At 42.5% G+C, this 25,000-nt stretch overlaps 3 protein-coding genes across 4 annotated transcripts; 1 reads left to right on the forward strand and 2 right to left on the reverse strand.

Moving 5' to 3' along the window:
- Positions 1-216: 216 nt before the first annotated feature.
- On the reverse strand, positions 217-9,141 carry LOC119894736 (casein kinase I; the record flags this gene model as incomplete). Its single annotated transcript, XM_038707394.1, is given in 3 exon segments — positions 217-365; positions 2,438-2,548; positions 8,652-9,141. Coding segments are annotated over 3 exon segments (336 nt in total), but the record flags the coding sequence as incomplete, so codon positions are not given.
- On the forward strand, positions 8,063-20,278 carry engase (endo-beta-N-acetylglucosaminidase). Of its 2 annotated transcripts, XM_038707392.1 has the most exons (15): positions 8,063-8,221; positions 11,906-12,031; positions 12,923-13,002; positions 13,103-13,301; positions 14,551-14,699; positions 14,863-15,017; positions 15,318-15,466; positions 15,622-15,793; positions 15,893-15,999; positions 16,111-16,222; positions 16,763-16,950; positions 17,095-17,237; positions 17,404-17,503; positions 17,607-17,718; positions 19,016-20,278. In XM_038707392.1, the coding sequence occupies exons 2-15, from the start codon at positions 11,931-11,933 to the stop codon at positions 19,415-19,417; spliced, it is 2,169 nt and encodes a 722-aa protein (XP_038563320.1). In that variant the 5' UTR covers positions 8,063-8,221; positions 11,906-11,930; the 3' UTR covers positions 19,418-20,278. The 2 variants fall into 2 exon arrangements, with proteins under 2 accessions (XP_038563320.1, XP_038563319.1); XM_038707391.1 differs by lacking the exon at positions 8,063-8,221 and having other exon boundaries at positions 11,834-12,031.
- A 592-nt stretch (positions 20,279-20,870) lies between these two features.
- On the reverse strand, positions 20,871-24,624 carry scpep1 (serine carboxypeptidase 1; the record flags this gene model as incomplete). Its single annotated transcript, XM_038707393.1, is given in 9 exon segments — positions 20,871-21,090; positions 21,561-21,724; positions 21,864-22,001; positions 22,106-22,219; positions 22,351-22,441; positions 23,087-23,215; positions 23,330-23,367; positions 23,980-24,052; positions 24,550-24,624. Coding segments are annotated over 9 exon segments (885 nt in total), but the record flags the coding sequence as incomplete, so codon positions are not given.
- Between the last annotated feature and the right edge of the window lie 376 nt (positions 24,625-25,000).

Here is a 25,000-nt window from a genome sequence, read left to right on the forward strand (position 1 = left end):
AGACCCAGAGAGCACCGTGATAAGCATCCAATCAGCAAGCTTAAAATTTAGTAGCCGCTCAGGTGAAGTGAAGTGAAGTTAGACATTATGGTTTGTAGAACTTCAATATAAGAAACCTCCAAGCTAAAAACAATCCAACAAAACTAGCAACTACATACATCCCGTGGCCAGTCACTTTCAGTTTGCACCCCACTTTCACATTCTTTCTCTTCTTACCATCTGGTCAGCCAGCAGCAGGACGGTCTTGAGGCTAAACTTTCGAGAGCAGAAGTTGAACAGATCTTCCAGACTGGGCCCCAGCAGCTCCATCACCATCACATTGTAGTCACCCTCGGCCCCACACCACTTTATCGTCGGAATACCCACTGGAGAAGAAGGAGGGAGCAGGAAGGTTACATTTGGTACTAATTTATTTCAGGACTGCGATTGAAAAGGGTTTTAAAGTTACCCAAATACAATTTTTCATGATTACAAATCATGATTATTTTCACAATTGGAAGTAATTTTAAACAAGTGGCTGGTAGGTTTCTTCAGTTCCAGCTACTGTTTCCCTGCATGTTTGCTGAACCATGATTAAATTGAAGACTGTATCCGCTCAAACAACCAAAATATTGGTGTAGTCCGACTGCCATCAGACAACTCAGGGGACCAACCTCAAAATGAAACATTTCTTTAAGAAGCTTACAAGCAAGTTTCTGTATTTCTGTACAGACCTTGAATCTTTTTATAAACTTTTCATCGTACATTTCCAAAGTACTGAAATGTGTAGCTGCTGCCTCTGCTGCTGACTCCTCACTGACTGAGGAGACCTCTGCAGCTGTCTGTAGTCATTGTGGAGCTGAGATCAAGTGTGAAAACAAATGGAAATTTGTGCACGCTGTTTAGACTTCAGAATTAGAGCAAAATCCCACTGTCTGATGCAGGCCAGTGTAATGCTACTGTAAAAAACAAAAATGGCTACAATTTGAAAGGCTGGATCCCACACACAGTCCACTTCCCCACAGACAGGAGTGTTAAGGCAAAGGCCAGCTGGTTTAGTAGTAGCTGGTAATTGGCTGACGTTGCCAAGGCGAAGAGGCCATCTGGCATTTCCTTCTACAGGCAGACAGCAACAAAATGCTGCTCCTCAGCAACTACCAATGCGCACACGCACGCACAGACACACTTTGCATCAGCTATTTATATACATACAAACGCAAATACACCCCATAGTCTGGGTCGGCCAACATGCCCCAAAGATCATGCTGGAACAAAAATACAAATGCATGTGTGTGCAGTTGGGCATATATAGACAGTCTCGTGCACATGGCCTGTCAAATAGACGGTTTGCTATGAAGACAGAAAGTACTAATAAGCCCAGAGTGAATTTATCAACCGGCAGAAAAAAATAGCGTGAAAACTTGGTTGAAGTACGTCACTGTGCAGTATGGGCTATTGAGCTTAAACCCTCTGGTGATGAGTGTGACAACAGAAAGCTGTTTTCCTCAACATGTTGTAGAGACTACCGAGCTGACGTAACTTCCTGATTTTGTTTTAGTTCCCCAAAGAAACAATATTTTCCTGCTCTCACATACAATGCAGAGAGATAGGTTCTTTGTTGCTTCTCCATGCATGCAGCTTGTGGGCATGTTTGAGCACAAACTGTACATACCACACTGGTGCATGACAAAGTCATTCAATTCCTGAGCAATGTAATTTTATGAAACTGTTTTTTTTAGCCATGCTAGTGGCCTGGCTCCATAGGTAGCAATGTTGGTCGGTTGGTCACTTTGCCATTTTGGTACAGACAGAAACAGCGTAACTATTGGATGGATTGTTATGAATATATATTCATGGTGCTCAAATTATGAAGACTACAACTTTGGTGATCCTCTGACTTTTCCTTTAGCCCCACGGTGAGGATCGCACTTGTTGTTGAGAGGATATATCTCAATCAGCCATGAAAGCCATGGAATTTGATTTTAATTTAAATTTCAAGGTGAGTGGTGCCAGAGTGTTTTAGAGGTGCATGTGTGAATAGGGGGGTCAAGTCAGACAGGTTCTCCCATTCACAGTCAAGTGTCCACAGGGATCAGGGAGGAAATTAAAGCTGAGATAGGCTATGCATGAGACCGTAAACAACCAAACCCACCCCTAGCCACTCCCCCAAAACACATTGAGTGTGTGCAGGTAGGCCATCCAATCATTTCATCATTCCACGTACCAATACCTACCTCCAGCCAGTTCTTCAGTTAACTCAATATACACCGTTTGTCAGAGGCACCAAACACTGATCATTTTCTGTATAGCTAATAATTTACAATGATTAATGGATGCTTGCTTATATTTTTAAGTGCTTGTAAATATTGATGTGTAGCACTTAGTTCATAAAAGCACAAGCAACACTTTACCAAGTGACAGGACGTGTGTGTACATGGTGTGTTAGAATATACATTACCTCCGCCCTGCATCATCTTGTAGATTTTGCTCTCTATGTGGAGCTGTGGGTGTTTGGTCTTCACACATTCCAACTTGATGGCTACCTCCTCTCCAGCCGAAATGTCGGTACCTAGGACAGACAGTGGGAGACAGAGGTGAGCTGCATGGAAGCGTATCGCCTAATTTTGATGAAGAATGTAGCATAGAAGCACTGCTGTCAGGTCAAAGTCCAATGTATATCACTCTTCAGATCATCTTTACCCAAGGCCATAAAGTCTATGAAGCAATAGATATGGAGATAATTAGTTGTATTAGTGAGCACATTATCTACTGGTGACAGCAAACAAATATATAAAACACATTGTGTGGTTGGTGGAGAAGGCCTGCTTGAGTACACAAGGTTGTTAACACAGCAAAGCCAGCCAAGATGAAAGATAAACCAACAGTGTGCACTGTATGTCCCCTGCTCTTCTTTCATGTATCTACTTGTATGTGTAGCCCAAATTCCTCCCTGCTATAATTACATTTTCATTCAACTGCTTTAACTGAGCAGAGGATTTGGGGAGTTGTCTATCAGAGACCACTTTGCTGCCCTTTGGGATCTGACAAACCATCACTTGAGCTGCAAATATTTCAGCAAATATGGGTGTGGGGTCCAGTTCCCTCCACATAAACACAGCCACTGGACACTAGGTTACGTAATCCTATTTCTGGTACGCACGGTCTCATGTGGGCAGCAGTTCAATCGTGTAGGCTAACAGCAGCACCAATGGAGCTTAATTGATTATTTTGTATGGCGTGATCTGGGCGGGCTGAGCAGAACTCTCAGGGGAAGGGGGGGGGCAGGCAATTAGGGCCATGGCTCTGTTGAAAGCTGATATGTTGCATGATTTATACATGAGAACTGTGAAAAACGTGCTGAGTATGTGTGTCTGTACTGAAGGTAAGAGGGTGCTGCTGCCAAGTTTCACAATGATGCAGGAAAACAACAGCTCAGACTGGCACAAGGCAGTTCTGCTGAACCATCATCTATGGAACTAAATTAAATGGCATTGATCAGCCTTTGGCTGACTACCCGAATCCATATCCAAATCCGTCTGTGTAGTAACTTTAAAGGGTCAGTTCACAACCACAAACAACAAATTCCATTCGACTTCATAGCATTAGGGATGACATTGTTTTCCCCCCCAGTTGTGTGAGGTTTAAATGCATTACCAATAAATGGAATACACCAGTTGGATAGATAGCATTTGTTTAGTCTACAGAAAATAGTGAAAAATGCCCAGAAGAATTCCTAAAGCTCAAGGTGACATATTCAAATTTTTTTGTCTGACTAATAGTCCAAAACCCAAAGATAATGAATTTACTATACTAAAGCATAGAAAAACAGCAGAGAGTCACAATTGAGAAACAGAGAATGTTTTGCGTTCTGGCTTTAAACAGCTGAAACTAAATCAATTAGCAAAACTGTTGGGGATTCATTTTAGGTTCATCTACTAAAACCATTAAATCAAGTAACCGTTTCAGCTCGAGCTGACTGATATATAATTTCATCGCCTTTATCTCGCAGGCCATGTTACCATTCATGATGAGGCCAAACATGTCTGTGTATTAGTTCAAAAGCCAGTGTTTGTGACCCCCCCCGACACTTATCAGTTTGCTTTCTTTACCTGATTCCACGTCCCTGTGGAATTATAAGGCATTATTTTGGTTCTTGCTATCATTTTACAGACTAATGAAGATAATTGACAGATTAATTAAATATGCACATAACTGATACTTGTAACCCTAAAATGAATACAAGAGATTTATAATAGCTCATATTTATGGAAAGTATGTATGCGCATAGATTTCAAACAGTTTGTGTGCCAATGAGTGACAAGTAAACAAGGGCTCACATTGACTTGTTATTCTAGTTTGTGCTTAGCTAATCAATTAACAACAGAGAAAATGTCTTCAAAAGCTCTTCACAGTGTTGTCTGCTTTGTTGCATCATAGGAATGTGATTTGCCTGGGCAGATCCCCCTCCCACCCCCCTTGCTGATCTTCTCATAGAGGGGAGGTTGTGAGGATGTCTGCGTTATTGGCTGTGGTGTGTTTGTTATCCTGCTGGTGAAACATGTGCAGACACATCCCTCTACACGGGTTCACAAACAGCAACAGAGGCAAACTACTAAGACCCCATTCACACTTTGGTGTGGGCAGCTAAATGTAAATGCATCCAAGGAGCATTGTCGGCAGATGTTGAAATGTTATAGATCAATCACTCTCTCCAAGACACACGTAATCAGTTACTGTTGTAACTAAACTGCTCAAGGGCAGAAGTCATTCTTCTTCTTCTGGTGTTTTGGAGTTAGCAACATTTCAAGAAGCATTACCAACGCCGTCTGGACTAGGGGAGGGCCGATCCTGATTTACATGTATCCAGGAAAACAAAAGGGAACATGACAAGAGCGATGATGTTTGGCAAGTAAGACCAGCCACAGAGTGGGAGATGTGAGCTAGCAGAGTGTAAGCTCATCGTCCTCTGGGAGCTGTGGGGCCTGCGGTAAAGGACAAGAACCACACCAAAACCAAGCCTGATACTTTAAAACGTGTTAACACGGCATTGCTAAGACGTCACTAGCTACAACATTTATACTGCACAAAGAAATGTACTGAATGGAGCCTTTACTTTGCAACTGCAAGCAAAAAACTCAGACAACATTTCACAACTCCGAAGTTAGTGAGAAGTAGTCTGCATGGCGTCGGCAGACCCCGTACACACACCATAACATTTGACACATTCAAACCACAAAGTTTTACGAGCAGAAAAGCAGAAATGTAGCACAGAAAGGCATCATCAGCATAAAAAGGCATCATCAGCATAAAAACTGAGTCACCACTAGCATTAGGTCTGAGCATGTCATAAGAAAACACTATGCAGCTCTAAACCAACCTCACTGTTAGCTTTGATTATGTAAGTGGGCCCATCCCTTTCAGCATACACTGTTGGAAGCATTTCAGATTACCAAGTAATCACAAGCCAAGTATCTGTTACGTAAGTCTGAGTCAACAGGTAACAGACTGAAGCAGCGCTGTGCTTTGTCACTACACAGTTTTCCTTACCATGTGTTAAGACCAAAAATGGCACTGTGTTAAAAATGGTATGGGAGAGTTGCTTCAGGTGCCACAGCAGATCCAGGAAGTCCAATTTGAGTAACAGTTACAACAGTTTAAGGGCTAATCAGACAGCAATACACTGCACAACTGAGAGGCTGGATTATATTACTCACAAAGTAATTAGTGACAATAATTGTATCCTCTGTCTTGACAAAAGAAAAACAATACAGTTACAGTGTACACAGCCTCAGTCACCATCAAAATACAGAGAATACACATGAGCCAAAACACAGTGACGCCACAAAAGCGAAACTCAATGGCATGTATTCAAGTGCTCGGGGGGGGAAAAAACAGTTCAGGGAGTTCGAACAGTGACAAACAACGTCAGACTTTCTGTAGCTTGTTTCAACATGAACCAAATATGCATCACCCAACACACAACAGGAGGTTCAACAGGAAGTGTTTGTGGAACTACATGTTGACGCAGTCTCTTAACTGTTTTATGAACACTTTGTGAAGGAGTGACATTTTGCCACGCCAAATCTCTCAAACATTACAAAATGATTTTACCAGGTCTGAATATTTGACAGTCCACATTTGTAGTCAGTCGCAGTACACAAAGTACAAGGCTTCACTCCAAGAGCTGACCTCATCTCCTCCTGCCACCCAGACATCCCCGGCACAACAGGCTGCTCGCACATTGTCAGCATTATTAAAGCGTTCACACATTGTGTGGGAGCATTAATGTGGGACTTACTGTGAAATAGAACTACACGTAATATTAGGCATGGACAGTCATACAGTCCGCTGTCGAACTTAAAACATTAGCACATTTTAGAATTCCTTTTATTTTTATGTCTTCTTCAAGACTGGCCTTTATTAAAATGTCTTTGGTATGTTAATGTAAATATATTACTAACTAAGTACAAAATATTACCATTAGACTTCAAAAACTAACTGCAGGGTGGGTCAGGCACAACCTTGGGGGTAGAGCGCTCAGCCATGAGCTACTGTACTACTCTTCAAACCTGCACGTTTACTTTGTTGGTTCTCTTGTTTACGCCACCATCTATTAAACTGATCACAAGAGCAGAAGTCATACTGGGTGGCTTTCCACCTCTCCTAACTTCCTTGTCCTTTATCAAAGAGCAGTAAAGTAAAAAACAGAAAAACCTGTTAAAGCAAGTAAGCTGTTGACATTCAATAGGCAAATATTTATAGCAGGATGCGTGACAGTTGAAGTACAGGGTTCATAACTAGCTTTTTCACCACCTTCCCAAAATGTAAGCAATAGATGAAACCTTGGACTTGTAGAGACATTTTTCACTGTGTTCCAACATTTTATGGACCTATGATTAATAGCTAAAATAACAGACTGATATACCCTTACAGAAAATAGTAGCAGATCTAGTCTATCCTGACCTTTTGGTTTATTTTTTAAGTAGATTTCATCATTTTCAATGTGCATTTAAGAGATATCATTCTTCACTACAGATGTACTACTATATTCTAAAAGAGGAATGAAATAAGACTTCCCCAAAAGTATTCATTATTCAAAAGCAGTAATAATTACATGTAATACTCGAAAAAGATCATTGCTTAGATTTCGGTTAATTGCAAAATCCAGACATACTGAATATCAAAAACATCACAGTGTATTCCACTTATATCATATTGTGAGTAAGTGCTAACAGACAGACTTGTGTGTTCTTCTCTCGGCTTGATTAGATGTCAGTGATGAAGTGATCAGTCCACAGCCCAGTAAAAATGCTTCATGAATTAACAATGTCTCCTCTCTACTGTGGTTTAGATGAACAAGTCTTAAGCTTAGAAATGTGATCAGCTGTTCTCAACCACTGTTGCCAAGAGCTGTGGACCTCCAAAATGGCCACCAGAGGATGCATTACAATGAAGGTGGTTGAACTCAATGTCAGGAGGATATCCCTGGTGTTTAATACAGTCAGTGTATGTGTTAATAAAATTGCTTCAGTTTTTTTTTTTAAATATGTTTTCACTTGTTTGTACCTCACATGTTCAGAGCTCAGTAATGACACACTTCCCATGATCACTTTAAAATTCCCACGCCCGACCATTAATGATAACAGCATCATTGCTAGCGGCCAATCTAAATCCACTCTGCTTATGTAGTGAATAATCTTTATCCTGCTGAGTTGATGTGGATCTCTCCAACCTTTACATTTACCTTCAATGAGCGTAGCACAACCAATCAATTGGCCACCTAATCAATAGCCCACAGCCTTTGGCACTTTGTAAATGAAACTCCCCTCCGGGACTAAACAAGCAGCAGGATTTATAAACCATTTTTATGTCAAAGACACATCAGCTGATACTCACTAGGCCATGGAGCCTCCTTTGATCAAATTAAGTCTCAAGGACCCAACCTAAATACAACAGCCATTCTCACACGTTTAATAGCTTGCTTACTTTCAGAAGAAATTAAAATGATTCGACATTCTGGAAACTTCAAGGAAATACACCTTTTTGATATTCCCTGATGTAGCTAGCCTTCTGATTAATCTCTTCAGAGGAACAGTGCAGGAAACTGGACAGGCCCGTTGTGTTTAGAGGGAGCTGTTCAGCACCAGTAGTTAAGTTACATGCAACTTACCACTGAAGGGACATAACAATAAAGCCAATGGCCTGGTCAGCTATATTGTTCCCGGACTGCTGCTGCTTCCAGGTGAGTAAAGTTAAAGGCAGATTTTAAACTCAAACATTAGCTAAGCTAGGTTAGCTAACGGGCGATAAAGGGTTTAGCTACACTGCAGACGTCAGTTTCTATTCTTGCCGTTAAAATTGTTCATTTGAAATTCATTTCACATTATGACCGGCAAAGTGGTCCTCAAGTCGAGTAAATACATTGTGTACTATGGATTTTTACAAGGTAACAGACGCATTAATGCTGCTAACTTAGGGGCTTTGCTATAGCGACTGCTAGCTTACTAGCTAATGATGCTAACACTAAACACTGAACAGCTGATTGACTATCAGCTCGTTTTAGAAACCCCGGAAAGGCAACCAGCTGGCAAGCTCTCAGAGCTTAATGTGGCAGGCTGAGGTAAATGGACAGGAACAGACACAATACAAACGTTTCTTTGACTATAACTTACCCAGATAGATGTCTCCAAATGATCCACTTCCAATTTTTCTGCCCAGTCTATATCGGTTCCCTACTCTCAACTCCATGACAAGGAATCTGTGGTTGGCTAGCAAGCACGCTCGCTAGCTCTAAAATATCCCAAAAAATTCTTATCTAAAGCCCAAGACTGTTTAAAAGCAGAATAGGCAAAACATCCGTCACATTAAAATCTCTTGGAGCGACGATTGTCTTCTGTACGTTGTGTCCGGAAGGAGACAGCTCTCACAATCTTTCGCCGTTTGTTTTAAAACACCACTAACCTCATATTCTGGTAATACTGTGCTTGTTAAAAAGGTTTAAGTGTGTACTTTATGCTCTCGTTGTTTTCGTTAAGACTACGCATTAATTCTCCACGGATGAAGATGGATTTTGAGGAGGTTACATTTACGGTTTCGCCTGAGCCTCCCTGTTGCTGTCTCAGCTCTGTCGGGATCGCTCGGGATCCTGCTCAGCAGTCGGGCCGGACGAGTCTGACGTCACTTCCCTGCTAGGTGATGACGGAGAGCTTTTCAGTAAAGAGCTGCCAACAGAGACCATCATCGGTAACAGCGACAGTGCAAGCAAACCTTTGTACCACCGCAGCTGCGAAATGTTATGAACTTTAATGCGGGTGACGCGTTTTGGTCTATTTGTGAAATACAAAACAACTGCACATGAAAATAGCTGGTGACAAAAGTAACAGTAGGTTTTAGTCTACCATTGATCATTGGGGGTTAGCTAACTAAGACTATTTACTCATAGCACAGCCTACTGCACTTAAGTAGGCCTACATTTTGATCCAAAGCCACTTACAATTGCTAAAGGGCCTACATGTCAGAGGTCACTGAAACAAAGTGCTCAGGGACCCAATGGTGGATGGGTCAGAGTGGGAATCAAACCCGGGTTCTACACATTTAGGCCTACTGTGCTTTGCTTGAGTCTGATATGTTTTCCTGACACCTTCCCTACTTTTACTACCCTACATTTCAAAGGGAAATGTACTTTTCACTCCTTTATAACTATTTGACAGCTTTAGTTATTATTATTTGTATTTTGCATACAAAAATACTTATAAATAAGGTTTTAGTTAGTTGATTGACAGAAACTTGCTTAAGTCATTTTTCTTGCAAAATGGTTCCACCTTCTCAAACGTGAAGATTTCCTTTTTCATTTATTTGGGGGGGGGGTTGTTTTTTGTTTTTACAAACCAAACAATCGATCAATCAATGGAGAAAATAATCTGCATATTTATCTGTAATGAATTAAGCAGTATTTGCATTCCTATACAAAATAGTTAAAATGAGCTCCACCTCAACAACTAAAACAGTGAATGCATGAGTGATAGCTTCTCAACCCGGGTGTAGATGCTTCCTTGACACCTCTTTCAAACCATCCATCTTCTCTGTCTAAGATGTTTACCTGGTGGTCCTCAAACGAGTGTCCTCTGTCCTTCAGATGTAAGTAGACTGCAGAGTCTTGACCTGAGGAGTTGGCCCTTCTGTGTTGAGCCATGCGTTTGTGTAGTGGTTGTTTAGTCTCCCCAATATACAGGTCTGTGCATTCCTCACTGCATTGGACCGCATACACTAGATTGCTTTTCTTGTGTTTGGGTGTGCGGTCTTTGGGGTGTACCAGCATCTGTCTTAGTGTGTTCTTGGGTTTAAAAAACACAGGGGTGTTGTGTTTGTTGAAAATCCTCCTGAGTTTCTCTGATACTCCAGACACGTATGGAATCACAATGTTGTTGCGTTTGACCTTCTTTTCCTCCTCCCCTGTAGTTTTGTTCTTCTTGGATCTTGTGGCTGTTTTCACCAAGGAAGCCATCTACACCAGGGTCAAGAAGCCGTCATTGAACAGAGGAGGGGGTCTACGCCACCACTTATCCCCCACTTACAATGCTGTCCTTTCATCACTTCCCAGGAAACTCAACAAACGTAACCTATTGGCCTCAGGTGAAGATACCAACGATGGTCGTTCAGTCTTGGCCACAGGTAGTCTTAACGACTGTAACGACTGTCGTCACAGCAACAAGGAACACTAACGAACCAGCGGTATCGATGACCCGGGCCAACGACCCCACTGAGGTTAAATAGCTGAGTTTCCCTGCCAGTCAGTCAGAACTGAAGAAGTCCTTTGGATGAGGGACGAAACGTCTTCCAGTACCTTCAACCAAGTCCAGTTGCCCTTGATTTTAACCTTCGTTGGATAACTATGACCTGGATGACTGAGAATCTTCATAGACATGAGTGATAATAATCTAATGATAGCCTATATAGCGTAACAGCCACAGGAGAGTTTTTTTCTGCATTTATTAGCCGACATAACCACTTCATAGTATTACTTCACACTATGACATAAATACTTAAGTAGCCTAACATTTTCAATGTAGGACTTTTACTAGTAACTAAGTTTATTTAGTGTGGTATTTGCACTTTTACTTGTTCTTTTAAATGTTCTGAATTCTTCCTTCGCCACAGTCATTGATTTCATAATGGTCCCTCCCCCACTTTTTTCAGGGTTATGCATCTGTACATTTCTACTAAGAGACGGTACAAAAATGATTGGGCTGGGGAGGGGACCTTCATTTGACATTGGCAGAAATGCAATAGGCCCACCCTCCCCACTAGATCTAAAAAACCCGGGCATTTATGGCAAACATAACCAAGAGATGAAAATACAACCACTCTTTTAAATTACATGCTGCTAAATAGACAGTTTTACAGCCACCGAATTTATGATCCAGTGACTCTTATTTAGGGCCGCCATCTTTGCCTTCCTCCCTCGGTGCCCTTTGCCCTGTGTTGGTGTTCCTTTGGTTTCCTGCTAGGGACTAATCTCGTCATAAACAAAATTAAAAGAGTCTCGGCCCTGCACAATAACAAGAGAAAGGTTCCTTTGTCCAGCTGGTCTCAGTCTACCCTCTCATGGACAATAACCAGCACGTATTCATCTAATATAAACAGTCTCAATAACTGCAGAACAGTATAACAACTTCATCCATAGCAGTTAAAATGAACAATATACGTTACATTACAAATGTAAGTTTTACATAAAGTAACAACCAATCTGAAATGCAAAATAAAATGTTGTGCTACCTTAGTTTTTATGTTTATGTTTTTTTCTTCATTGTAATGACGAATAAATACGCTTTTATTCTGAAGGACTGGGGTCGGAAGTCTTCGCTCTCGTTGCTGGTTGAACGAAAACTTCCTGTTTCCTCGTTTTTAATACAGTTTGTTTCTTCAGTGGTTTCCCTGCTAAATTCAATGAAATGGCAACGCATGTGGGTGGAAACAAGCGTCCCCTACGAAGGAGACGAGAGGACGGAGAGAATAATGTCAGCGCGAAGAGGGACAAACCTGGAGCCAGTCGGTACAGTACTCAGGAACAAGCTGCTCACTATCTTAACGTTACATGTCAGCATTTACTTTACTCCAGTTTACAGGAGCACGGTGGAAATTTAACTTATTTAAAGCCAAGGGATTTATCACAAGCTGGCAGACCAAAAGTTGTTATTTTCTTTGTCTAATCTATAAAGCATTTGTAAATTATTTGTTAATCATTGAAAAGTCACAAGTTACTTAAACTCTTCATAAAGTGTCTTTTGTTAGAGATTGGTGCCATCATTCTTAAGTGTATGAAATGTATTTATGCATAACTGGGTAATTTATGACCAATATAGATTTAAAGAAAAAAGTAAACAGTATTGGCCAAGCTTCCAAAATCCTGGATCCTACATTTCCCACAAAGCAGCTTGATAGCATCTTCTCATTAGACCTTCCCTCCCTGCTGAATACCCACATCTTTCAAACCCCACACCTCAGGTTATGGCACAAGCTTTCTGTCATTCATTTGAAATCTCCTAAGCCTAAGCGGAGATAACCCTGATCACATTACTGTGACATCATCATGGTTATTTTCTCAGACTTGACAAACGTCCGCCACAGAGAACTTTATAAAACAGTTTTTCCAAGCTGAAAAACTTAAATTGATACAACCTTTCATAAAAACAGATTTGTTTTGAGGAACGTTTTTGTGTCATTTACTTTATTCCAATGTGAATTAAAGTAAATTTCACATCATTAAAGATTAAATTGCCATTGCAGACTAGTGGACAGTTTCAGTTAACTGTTGCAAGGCCTTCCTCTGTCATATAATTTGTTTTGACTAATACCATTTAAGTAAAAAAAAAAAGTAGGAAAAGGTCAGGAACGGTGTTTTACGACTGTAGAGTCTTACCCTGCCACATTGTACTTTCACCAGGTTGGAGTCTTGTTTGGATCAGCCAATGGATTCAGACAGTATCCATGAAGTCATCAAGTATACGCCCTCACCGCTACCAGGTTAGTTGAATTTATTAGAAGCAGTTCAATTGTAAGACACTCTGAAACAACCTAAACTGCAGCTGACTTCTAGAGATTTTTTTTCCCCTCTCCCTCTCAGCCAAACATTATGATGCCGATACCACTGAACCAATCAGCTGTGGGCTTCTGACTTTGGAGGAGCTGTTGTCGTGGAAACGAAGCGAGGCAAACCCATTTGTGGGAGTGGTGCCTCTGGCACCTCGGGCGCCTTCTCTGGCCAGTTGTCCACGTCGGACCCTGGTCTCTCATGACATGATGGGCGGCTACCTAGACGACAGGTATGGATGCGTATTTAGAGCTAGGGGCATTCCGTCAGAAATCATTTATTTATATTCACTTTTATCCAAAGAAACTTAACTATATATATCAGAGGTTGCACGCCTCTGGAGCAACTAGGGGTTAAGTGTCTTGCTCAGAGACACATTGGTGGATGTGTCACAGTGGGAATTGAACCTGGGTCTCTCACACCAGAGGCATGTGTCTTATCCACTGGTCCAACACCACCCTTATAATCACTTTCTGACCTCATCCCTTTACATTGAACACACATTTTTCTACACTATAACCTATATGAGAGAGTGTTGGAACATGGTTTGATGAACAAGAATGAATTCAGGAGACAGGGGCCCTCAAAGTTGACCTATATTGGACTCTCACTCTACCTAAAGACACAGATATCCTCTTCAAAAATAAACACAACATCAAGGTTGTCTGGTTATCGGAAAGCTACCACACAATGTTCCTCTGGTAAAGTTCTTTCCTGACTGAAACAGGACAGCTCCAGAAATGCTCTAGAGCGAGTTCATGTCACAGTTCAGTATGCCAGAGACTGGAGGTGTCTGCCATCTGAAGCAGCATCAGGCAGAATTAACGTCTCACACCCAAAGGGACCTTCCGCATCATTTAACAGTTAGTAGGCATGTTTCTAACTGTTACTGTGACTAAATAGCCGTGAGATACTTGAGACTTTTTAAATCACTATCCTCTTGAGTGCCTCGGATTTCCTCAACAATTCTAAACTAGTAGAATCCCCAAACTGAAGAGCACCAGAGGGACATTTTTTTCACACCCGAGCAGAACTCCATGGAGACTGGTTTTGTTTATCAGTCATGTAATGATAAACAAGAAAACTGAATATATCTTACAGTTATGTTTATTTTTGAAGATGATATCTGTGTCTTGAGGTGAGGTCGGAGTCCAACATGGGCAAATTTTGAGCCTGTCACTATGTAACAGTCCACTTTTCTGGTTTTAGGCTTTTTCCAAGCAGTTTATGATTGATGGATGGACATTACTAGCAGCCTGGAATGGGTTGTTCTTCTCTGTCGACGCGCTCAATTGTGGTTTAGGCTTTAATTTCACAGATTTGTTCTTTGCTTCCCAGATTCTGCTTTAAGGTTTCTATAGTTTGGATCAATAAGTCTTATTCATTGTTTCTCATAGAGATGACTGTCTTCCTGTTTATCTTGTAGCTGCAGTTAAATCCACGTACCATAATGCCATGTCATGCTTTCTTCCGTTGTCTAGGTTTGTCCAGGGGACAGTTGCAGAGGCTCCTTATGCCTTCTACCACTGGCAGTACATTGATATTTTCAACTACTTCACACACAACCTGGTGACTATTCCTCCTGCTGTGTGGACCAATGCCGCACATAAACATGGAGTCGTTGTTCTAGGTGAGCGAAAAGGCCAAATAGAACAGAACCATGTCCGGTTTAAAAACCCTGAATTAGTATTTTAGAGATTCAAAATAAGTTTGTTTTAAAATTTGACAGCACAGCAATTTCAGTTCCGTCTTAATCAGACTTCCTGTCTTCCTGTTGTGATTGGCCTTTCCAGGGACTTTCATCACCGAGTGGACTGATGGCGCAGAGATATGCAAGGCCTTCCTGAAAGACGAGGAGTCGTACCGGGCAGTGGCTGATAAGCTAGTCCAGATCAGTCACTGTTATGGCTTTGATGGCTGGCTCATTAACATAGAGAACCCCCTCAGCGTGAGTAAGACTTTCACAATGCCTATCACCACCGTGCTTACAGCTCCCTGACGCATATAGGATCCAGTTCAGAGTTCTCATGATTAACTTACAGAGCATTGCACAGTCAGGCTCCTGTATGTGTGGCTGAACTACTACGCCCTACTCCTCAGATCGCTCCCTTAGGTCTAATAAGCAACATTTGCTGTCTGTCCCACGTTCTCGATCAAGGTCTGCCTGCACCCTTATGGCCTGATGATTCTGATGGTTCTTTTAAAACCTGTTAGTATAGTGTGTGTGTGTGTTGCCCTCTGCTTGCAGGAGGTTACAGTGAAGAACACGCCTTTGTTCCTGCGCTATCTGACTGACCAGATGCACGAGCGATTGTCCGGCAGCCTGGTCGTGTGGTACGACAGTGTGATCGAAAACGGACAGCTAAAATGGCAAAATGAACTCAACCAGTCCAACAGGTAGAGCCATTCCCTTTATGGTTTGAAAACGCAATGCAAACAAATTGGTCAATCATTAAAATGTATTCATTTAGAAAAGCAAGATGATTAGAACAATTTGTCAGTTTACTAACAACTTACCTATCCGACTCTTTGTCTGAATCACTCCACAACAGGATGTTTTTCGATGCTTGTGATGGTTTATTCACCAACTACAACTGGACGGAGCAGAACCTGGAGTGGATGAGTGAATTCAGTGGGGTCCAAGGCCGCCAGGCTGATGTCTACATCGGGGTGGATGTGTTCGCCCGAGGCAAGGTGGTGGGAGGAATGTTCGAAACAAATAAGGTACACACTGCGGACTGACTGTGTGTGTGTTTTATGAAGAAGTCTTAATCGTCATCAGATGACTGACCGTATGCATCTTCTTGTTTTGCTTGTCTACAGGCACTGGAGATCATTCGGAAGCACAACTTCTCTGCAGCCATCTTTGCTCCGGGCTGGGTGTATGAGACCCACCACGATAAGACCGAATTTCGCAAGAACCAGGACAAGTGAGTGACTGAATTCACACATTAACCATTAGCTTAGAAAGCATTGCATGTTAGCGGAGGTAGATGAGTAGACTGAGACAGAGATGTTTTAGAGTTTTGTCCTGTTTGCAGGTTCTGGGCTCTTCTGTCAGACTACCTGTACATCCATGGGCCAGCCTCGTCTCTCCCCTTCATCTCCTCCTTCTGCCAGGGCTTTGGGAAGGCTATCTACTGGAAAGGAAAGGTACAGAAGGAAGTGGCTCTTCAGCTAGGGGCAGATGGTGTGGGTTATATTGGTTTTCAGAATAAAAATTGGTGTGCGTGTGTTTTTATAGGGCAGCTCTAACCAACACCTCCAATCTCATCTCATTGATTGGACTCCAGTTGGTTTTAGAGAAGTCATTAACCTAAGGGTTCACATACTTTTCCACCCTGCACTGTGACTGTTTACTCAGTGTGTTCAATAAAAACATATAATTGTTTGTGTGGTATTAGTTGAAGCAGATGGTGTTTGTCTATAGTTGTGACTTAGATGAAGATCATATCACATTTTATGACCATTTATGACATTTTATTTCTTGCCTACAAAGCCCTCCATGGCCATGGCCCGCAGTATCTCACACACACCAGTGCTGGATACAGGCCTACTGGTCGTTCTAAGGGTTAACTTAAAGCTGGTAGCTGCTGGAAATGCCATTGCTTTGTTTAGTGACATGTGTTACATGAATGAAGTTTAGTTTGTCTGCTTGATGACTGCAGTCTTGTCTTGTGTGTGTGTGCGCAGCGTGAGGTGATGAGGAGCTGGTTCAACTTGACTGCCCAGGAGATCCAGCCCCTGTACTACCACACCGAGCTGGAGGGCCAGGGCTGGCTGAGGAGCCGCGGCTGCCCCGAGGACGCCTGGAACGGAGGCTGCTCACTGCTGCTGGACGGACTCATCCCTGCTACACGCACATCTCCAGTTTGTGCAAAGTGTGTGTGTTTTCTGCTGACCCCTGGCTTTATTTAAGTGGCGGAAAAAGTGATCTTACCACCTCTATCCACCCAAAACACACAAGTCTCATAGTTCATTCATGTGCCTGTTGTTTCTTTGTGTTTTTTTTTTTTATCTCTCAGGATCTTCTCCCTCCATGTACCCCTGGCATCCAAGACTCTGGTGACCCTCGTCTACAAGCCATCCACTGGGATCACAGTTTCCCTGGAGCTGAAGACAGCAGATGCCAGTCTTTGCACACACTTGGACGTCCAGGATGTCAAACGTGCGTTTCTCACAATCCATCCATTTATTATACCCTCTTATCCTTTGGAGGGTAATTGCGGAGGACTGGAGCATATAATTATGATATATAATTATCATTATTATCACTAAGAACTAACTAAGGATCTGGATCTCATTTGGTATGTATGTCGTTTGTGTTTCTGCAGTTACCAGCGTGTCTCCTGCGGTACTGGATGAGGGGCACCAGTTGGTGAGCCAGTTCTCTCAGCTGTGTGGCAACTTGAGTCCAGATGGTTGGACTGTCAGGTGAGGCACTCTTACCAGCCAAGTAGCAGCTAAGTTAATGGATTTCATTATAAAGTTGTCTAAGTACCCGGTCTTTCTGTTCCCTTGATGTCACCGTGTGCAGGTGTTCGCAGTTGGAGCTCCGCGGCTGTGCTCTTAGAGAAGTGAGTGTCAACATCCAGCGGGATGGAGAGCCTCAGGACACACCTTTCAGCTGCAGGGTGGGAGAAATCATGGTGAGACAGTGGGTGTGTTCACTCGGGAGGTAGATCGGGTTGGCAGTCTGCATATCGCAGTGTCCTTGGGCAAGATACTAAACCCCAAATTGATGGCTGTTGTGTGTGTGTGTGAATGTTTCTGTTCTGAGCAGTTAGGCTCAGTGTGTGAATGTGATGTAGTGTTGAGTTCAAGGGCAACTGGACTTGGTTGAAAATACTAGAAGTCGTTTCGTCCCCCATCCAAGAGAGTTCTTCAGTTCTGACTGACTGGTAGGGAAAATCAGCTATTTAACGTCTGGGATCGTTAGCTATTATCGTCGATACCGCTGGTTCGTTAGTGCTCCTGGCTGTGGTAACGAAAGTCGTCATGGTCGTTACATCCACCTGTGGCCAAGACTGAACGACCATCGTTGGTATCTTCACCTGAGGCCAAGAGGAAATGCTTGTTTAGTTTCCTGGGAAGCGATGAAAGGACAGCATTGTAAGTGGGGGATAAGTGGTGGCGTAGACCCCCTCCCCTGTTACACCAAGAACTGGAAACAACTGCCCAGTACAGTAATGGAAAAGGTCATGGATTTCATCAAGAAAGCACAGCTATCTCAACACAACAAGAGCGAAGAAAGACAGACCAGAAAATTCCAAAACCTACAGGCAAGAGCCAGCAACGCAAAGAAAACAGGAGAATTGTCTGGGAGGAGTAAGGACGACAATCCAACGACACGGGAAACAGATAACAGATGGGTGAAAAATCTGTCAGATAGGGAACTCACCCAACCAGAGCAGCCAGGAGCACTAAGGAACGGGCGGCATTGACGATCATAGCTAATGATCACAGAGGTTAAATAGCTGAGTTTCCCTACCAGTCAGTCAGAACTGAAGAAGTCGCTTGGATGAGGGACGAAACAACTTCTAGTATCTTCAACCAAGTCCAGTTGCCCTTGACTTCAACCTTTTTTGGAAACTAGGTTATAGTTTCAGATATTCTACTGTACACACAGTTTAAACAACAAAAAGTACTTCTTCAGCTCTTCCTATGTTCATACACAATTGTCTCTAACTTCAGTACTTTTCATACCTTCACTCATCACGTTCACTGACAGCTGAAACTTCATCTTCAACACTCCATTTTAACTGTTATTTCAACCTTTCAGTATTTGTATTTCACCTGCCACTTCAGTTGTAATCATTTCAGTTTTCAACCGCATATTTTCAGCAGCAAGGGCGACATTTTGACATGACATGTAATATAATTTAGACAAACTACATGAGAAGCCCTCCCTTTTTAATTGTTCTTGTCCCCCCTTCTCTCTACAAGCTTTTGGATGTAGACAGTCTGCAAGTTCCCCCTGAGCGTGTTCAGGGCTTGTGCATTTACGACGTGGTGTGGCTGCGCGGGGCTGGTACCTTGTCAGAGTCCACCTCTCCCTGCCTGTACCTCAACGCCACACTGCGCTGGGACTTCCCGACTGAGCTCATACGTCACTTCAGGGTGTACTGGCGACGGCTGAGAGGACCTGATCCCCGAATCCGCTCAGGTGAGCTGGTTCTGGTGGGCCGGGCATATTCTAATCTTTTTAGAGTAACGGAGCTGGAGGTGCCGGAACCACCCGGCCTGCTGGAGCTGGTGGTGGAGCCCGTGATCAGGAAGGGTTTCCCGGTCCCAGAGAGACACTGGGGAAGAAGAAGCCTCAGCTATACAGATGACTTAACACAGTGACTTGACATAACCGCTTCTCCTCATGGAAACCAACCATGGCTCTGATGTGAAAATCACCGTTCCCAAGTTGGAGCCTACACTTGGTTTTGGCTCAAAAGTTTTCCGGTTGGCTACTTATTCCGCTGACATCACAAAACTTTGGATTTTGGGGGAGAAGGCAACGTGGGGCTGTCGATCAAACATGAACATGTTGCTAATGTGCTCGAATCATTCCGCCTTGCTTTATTGCACCTACTGTAACCAAGCCTATATTTTCTGTCTGTCTACTGTCCACCTGAGCTTTCAGTCATATCACATGGCTTTCATCAGGGCAACAGATTAAAGTACAGAGCATGTTAACAGATGACAACTGGGTAAAGAAGCTGAGGAACTTCTGATATGGTTAAAAGCTGCAGGAAACAACTAGTATGTGGATCTGAAAGAGTGTATTTTATTAAATCAAGAGTACCATGAGAAGATTGATACCACTCTTAAGTGGATGATTATTGTACCCAAATTTATTATTTCTCTCGTGCAGATTACCATCTGACTGACATTTCAATATTACATGAAAACAGTAATGAAACGGACAGCTTCACTATTTACTGAATTTTGACTGTTTAAAAACAGCCGTTTCAAATGTTTTCACCATATGCTGACCCAAATTGAGCACCGTCAGACAACCTGATTACTATAATCAAATTGAGACAGTATTTGTATAGGGATGATTGTCCCAAGCATTTTGATCCATACAAGCTGAATCACTAACTGATCACTTATACGCGGCTTCCACTGTACTAACCTTTATGATCCACAGATGTGCTTGATAAACTGTATGTTAGTGATATGTATGCACAAAAAAAAAAAAAAAGTGAAGTGAGAGTAGTGTACATCTTCATGTTTGTTGGTTTAAGGAGAAGGTTCAGCAAGAACACTGGATAACTGAAGAATTTTCCAGAACTGTTCTTAAGACTTTGAAATGCGATGACCTTCATGACTCCAGCTACCCTGCCACGTCATAACACTACAGGTGATCAGTTATTCTGTATTCACGCGTTTAGATCCAGTTCACACATTTCAGGTCAACATGGCCAAACCAGGTGCATCACAGTAAGTTGACTGAACACTTAATTTAGATCAATTTGTCTACATTTGTTTTAACTTTGATATTAAAAGTCTGCACTAGAAGTGCAGCTGAGGCAGAGTTGAGCAGGTGTGTGGTCACATTTGAGGAAAACCTTTTGAGCTGATGGTGGATAGATGAAAAGTCAAGGGACTGCTGAGGTGATTACAAGTCATCCTGAGGAGAATGTGATTATCTGAAGCTAATTTTATAGAAGTAGGCGTCAAGAACTAGTAGTTGATGTGGAGAATGCGCCCTTACATATTGTTTCAGGTTTCTCAGAGGTGTGTGTAGTAAGGACAACATCTTTCATCTGTCTGATTCTGTGCCAGATAAGAAGCCTCAACAGCATTTACAAAAGAGACAAATGTCTTTATTGTTATGGCTAAAATTTACACAGGTTATTACCGTTTCTTGATTTGGTTCAGCAGAAAGTGGAATATTAAAAAGACAAGGTCATGTGGTTCTTGTGATTGTCGCAGCCATTCCAGCTGGCAGAGTGGGTGGATCAGTCCTGCTGGGTGATCATCTCCAACATCTTCAAGGCCATAGGTCCCTGGTCTGAGGGAATCTGGGACAACAGGGGAAGTTGGAATTTGGTTCAAGTTCTCTCAAATGGGTAGGTCGAGGAGGAGGTCTTATTAAGTTACCTCCAAACAGTGTTTTATCTTGGGTTTTTTTTTGGTAGTTGTGCTTACTAGCCTTGATTGTCTAATTCTTAGAGACTGATAGCAAATTAGCATCCTTAGCAAGGATACAACGAAGAGCTGCATATAAATAGCTACATCCATTATCCACACACACATTTGTTCCTCTATCCCTGTGGGGACATCTCATTGACATTATGCATTCATAACACCCCCCCCCCCCCCCTTAATCATCAACATGCCCAACCTTAGGCCTTACCCTACCCCTAACCTAATTGTAACCTGAACCCCAAATCCAAGCGGTCTCTACCCCTCTGGGATTTAAAAAAAATAAATAAACCCACCCAACCACCACAAGATGCTGCCCCCCCCCTCTCCCCTCTCAGTGTCTTACCATGTGACCAGCTTTGAGGATCCAGTAGAAGGCAAAGTTCTTATAAGTCTTGCAGAAAGCGCCAGTAATGCCCGGGGAGGTGGGGTCATCCAGGGCGGTCCACTTCAGATTGTTAAATCCAGGTAGCCCGTCCCACTTCAGCTGCTTCACCCACAGCTCCTGACCTGTGAGAAATAGAAGACACTCATGTGGCACAGCCCTTTCCCATAGAAATTCCATGTGGACGCGTTTACGCCAAGGTGGCACCGATTCCTGGGCCAGCCAACACTGCTGCTAGAGCTAAGCAGCACTGCTTTAAGTTACCCATGGTGTCCACTATGAGATCCAGCTGGCCATTGTAGACGGTGACGTTGACTCCAGCGCTCAGCAGCTGGTCGACTATATCCACCACTGGCCTCATAAAGTCTCCTGCCATATAACTGAACACTTCCTCTGCCTGGCCTGGACACAGCAAAGACAGGGAGGAATTTAATTTTATTTATATTTATATATATATATATATATATATATGTCAAACTATCAAGTCCAAAGTTGAGATACAGCACCTCCCCAGGTGACATTCTGGGGGATGATGCCCAGTTTCTTCCTGATTGGTCCATTCATCAGCTCGCCCAGTGATTGGCCATGGAGGGGTCGAATATGGCGACGTGTCTGCAGAGCTGGTGGAAAAAGATAAAAATAGTTGAAATACTTAACAGTAAGACATTTGTAATGACCAGTTCATTCCATGTCAAACCCGATGAGCTGTTCTTGTTGGAGTTTTTTGTGCGATCACTTGGCAGTGTCTTACAGATAAAGTTCTCTCCTGCAGAAGAGGAGTGAGTGAGTGTGTCATCCGGCTCCTGGGTGAGGATGTTGTAGAAGTTGACTCCATTAGTGTTCTGACATGAAAGCCAAAAAGAAAAAAAACACAAATATTACATCAAAACCACATTATCCTGACATGCAAACTGGGTTCTAATGAGGGAATGCAGCACTTTCAGAGCACTCAAAAGTAGAGGCCAAGTAATAAGACACACCAAGACTTAAATCAGAAAAGCAATACCACTCTCATGTCTGTCCGATGAGGCTGAGCCAGGAGACGGTAAGCTGGGCTTAGCACAAACACTGGAAATAGCTAGTCTGGCTTTGTTCAAAAGGTAACAAAATACTAACAATCCTGTTAAGCTCACTAACTAACATTATCTCTTGTTCTCTTATTTTGTACAAAAACCTGAAGTCTAAACAACACATTGGGGCCAGGCTAGCCATCTCCCCTGCATCCAGCCTTTCTGCTAACAGGCCGCTGACTGTAGCTTCATGTTTGCCTTAAAGACATTGGTATTAATCTTTTCATCTAATTATTGGCAACATATGTTATAATGATGTCCTTTGAGATTGTAGGTTTACAGTATACATCCAGAAATTGTTGCATATACACAGTATATTAGAATATAGTCCCTTGTGTTTTCTGATGAAGATAGCTCCCTGTATATGAAAAACAAGAGTGGAGATTTTTGCTGTGGATCCTCCTGTGTTGTACCAACCTGCTCCACCACAGTCTCAGCCACAGACCACAGCTCAGTGGCTTTCCGAAACTCCTGCTGCTCCACAGCCATCTTCACGTCCTCCGCTGCTCTGCTAACTTCAGCCAGGCCGTTGTCATCCAGCAGCGACTGCACAGCAAAGGACACACCGTCAAGTGGAAAATCACGAGACCAGCTTGAGTATCAACTCTGATTTTGGTCCAATACTTTAGAGAAACATATGCCCACTATTTTGTTACTTACGGTAGTGTAGAGGTACGGCCCCCAGGTCATGACAGAGTCTGTGGATGAGAGAACAGTTTAAATTTGGGGGGGGGGGGGGGACAATAATTTCCCATCAGATATTTGGCATTTTAATTTTCCTATGCTAGAGGAAATGTCACACCTTATACAACGTAGTCTATAACATTAATATTGTTAACGTTGCCTGGGAAATTTGTGCAATTTCTTTCCTGAGTTTCATGTACAAGTTTGTCCTTTCTACAACTCCAGAAAAACTCTGGGAGTTCCACGGAAGATTTTATTAATTTGACCTTTTAATCGTCACAGTACATTTTTACTGACAGAAATCTGAAGTCAAATTGTAGTGTCTGTAGCATCTACTCCATATTCAACTATGGTGGAACAGACCGCACATTGTGTCACCAATTTCCACCAACTAAACTTGCATAAAAGTAAGTGGTTTAATAGAAAAGGTTTCAGCTGAGGACCATGGAGAGCTACAGTAAATCTGGCTTCTGCTGATGTTTTGTAGACACTTCTACAAATCTAAGTTTGAAGGCCTTACTGTAAATGGAATTTGCAGTTCTAAAACGTAGATGTGCAGCATTCCAGTGGGGTTGTGTTTGAGAAGAAATGTCTAAGAAGGTAGCAGTGTAGGTGTGAACACTGACCCAGTGGGGAAATCCACGAGTCCCCAAGTGCCACACCAGCAAAATTACATTTCACTGTCCCTTGTGCAACAGCCTGGACAGACAAGAGACAAGTTAAACACATTTGGAGTTATATCACATGGTGTTGACCTCTAAACAGTTTCTGATTTGACATGGAAAGAATCAGAAGGTTGTTAAAATAAAGAGATAGCGTCAGGTCTATATTCTCCAATTTCAATAGGAACCATGAACATCCTTGAGGCCCCTGTGTAGTTACTGTTACAAGTAATAAAAGGCAGGCTTCTGGAACTTTACGTCCATACTGTATTTACAGTCCAGATTCTGTCCTGTGTCATACCAGAGGAAATAAATCCATTTTATTTTAAGAGACTAATATATATTACTCAGACACACCACTACTCCAGAAATACTTGCAAGCCATTAAACTGTTCTTTCATGGGTTTTTTTTGGTTACTCACACAATCATCATATGACAGCCCCTTCACATGGGGACTTTCCTACGTCACTGAAGGGGGATGTTGTAAAGGGAAGTAACAATCTGCTGTCAGACTCGAAAAGCCGTTAACTCACCTTAGTAAGTTCCAAGGAGATGGCAGCTGCCATCTTCCCTCCATAGGACTCAGAGAAGATGTAGAAGGGGATGCTCTGCAGACAAAACAGTTCTAATGCAACACTGGCATGTACAGGACACTAAGAAATTGCAGTTGTGTAGTTTGCACATCTTTTTAGGGAAAGAAAGATTTTCCATTAGAAAACATGGCATGAAAGTTAATTGTTAATCTTGGAAGGCATTTAGATCTTTGTCCAACAGCAACTACTGATTTGTATCCAGCCTCTTTGATGAAAGACTGAAGCCGTGTTAAGCTGGCCTACGGCTCGTAATGTGTTCACCAAGAACTCGTTTATGCAAAAGACACTGTATTCTCTATGGCCAAGTGATAATGATTTAGCCGTTTCAATATATATTAAAAGAAACCCCCACACATCCACCCTGCAACAACATTACATTGATGAAAGTTTG

Source organism: Micropterus salmoides, unplaced genomic scaffold, assembly GCF_014851395.1.
Source record: "Micropterus salmoides isolate LMB-PRFRI ecotype aquatic unplaced genomic scaffold, ASM1485139v1 Ms_hic_scaffold_894, whole genome shotgun sequence".
Classification (NCBI taxonomy): domain Eukaryota; kingdom Metazoa; phylum Chordata; class Actinopteri; order Centrarchiformes; family Centrarchidae; genus Micropterus; species Micropterus salmoides.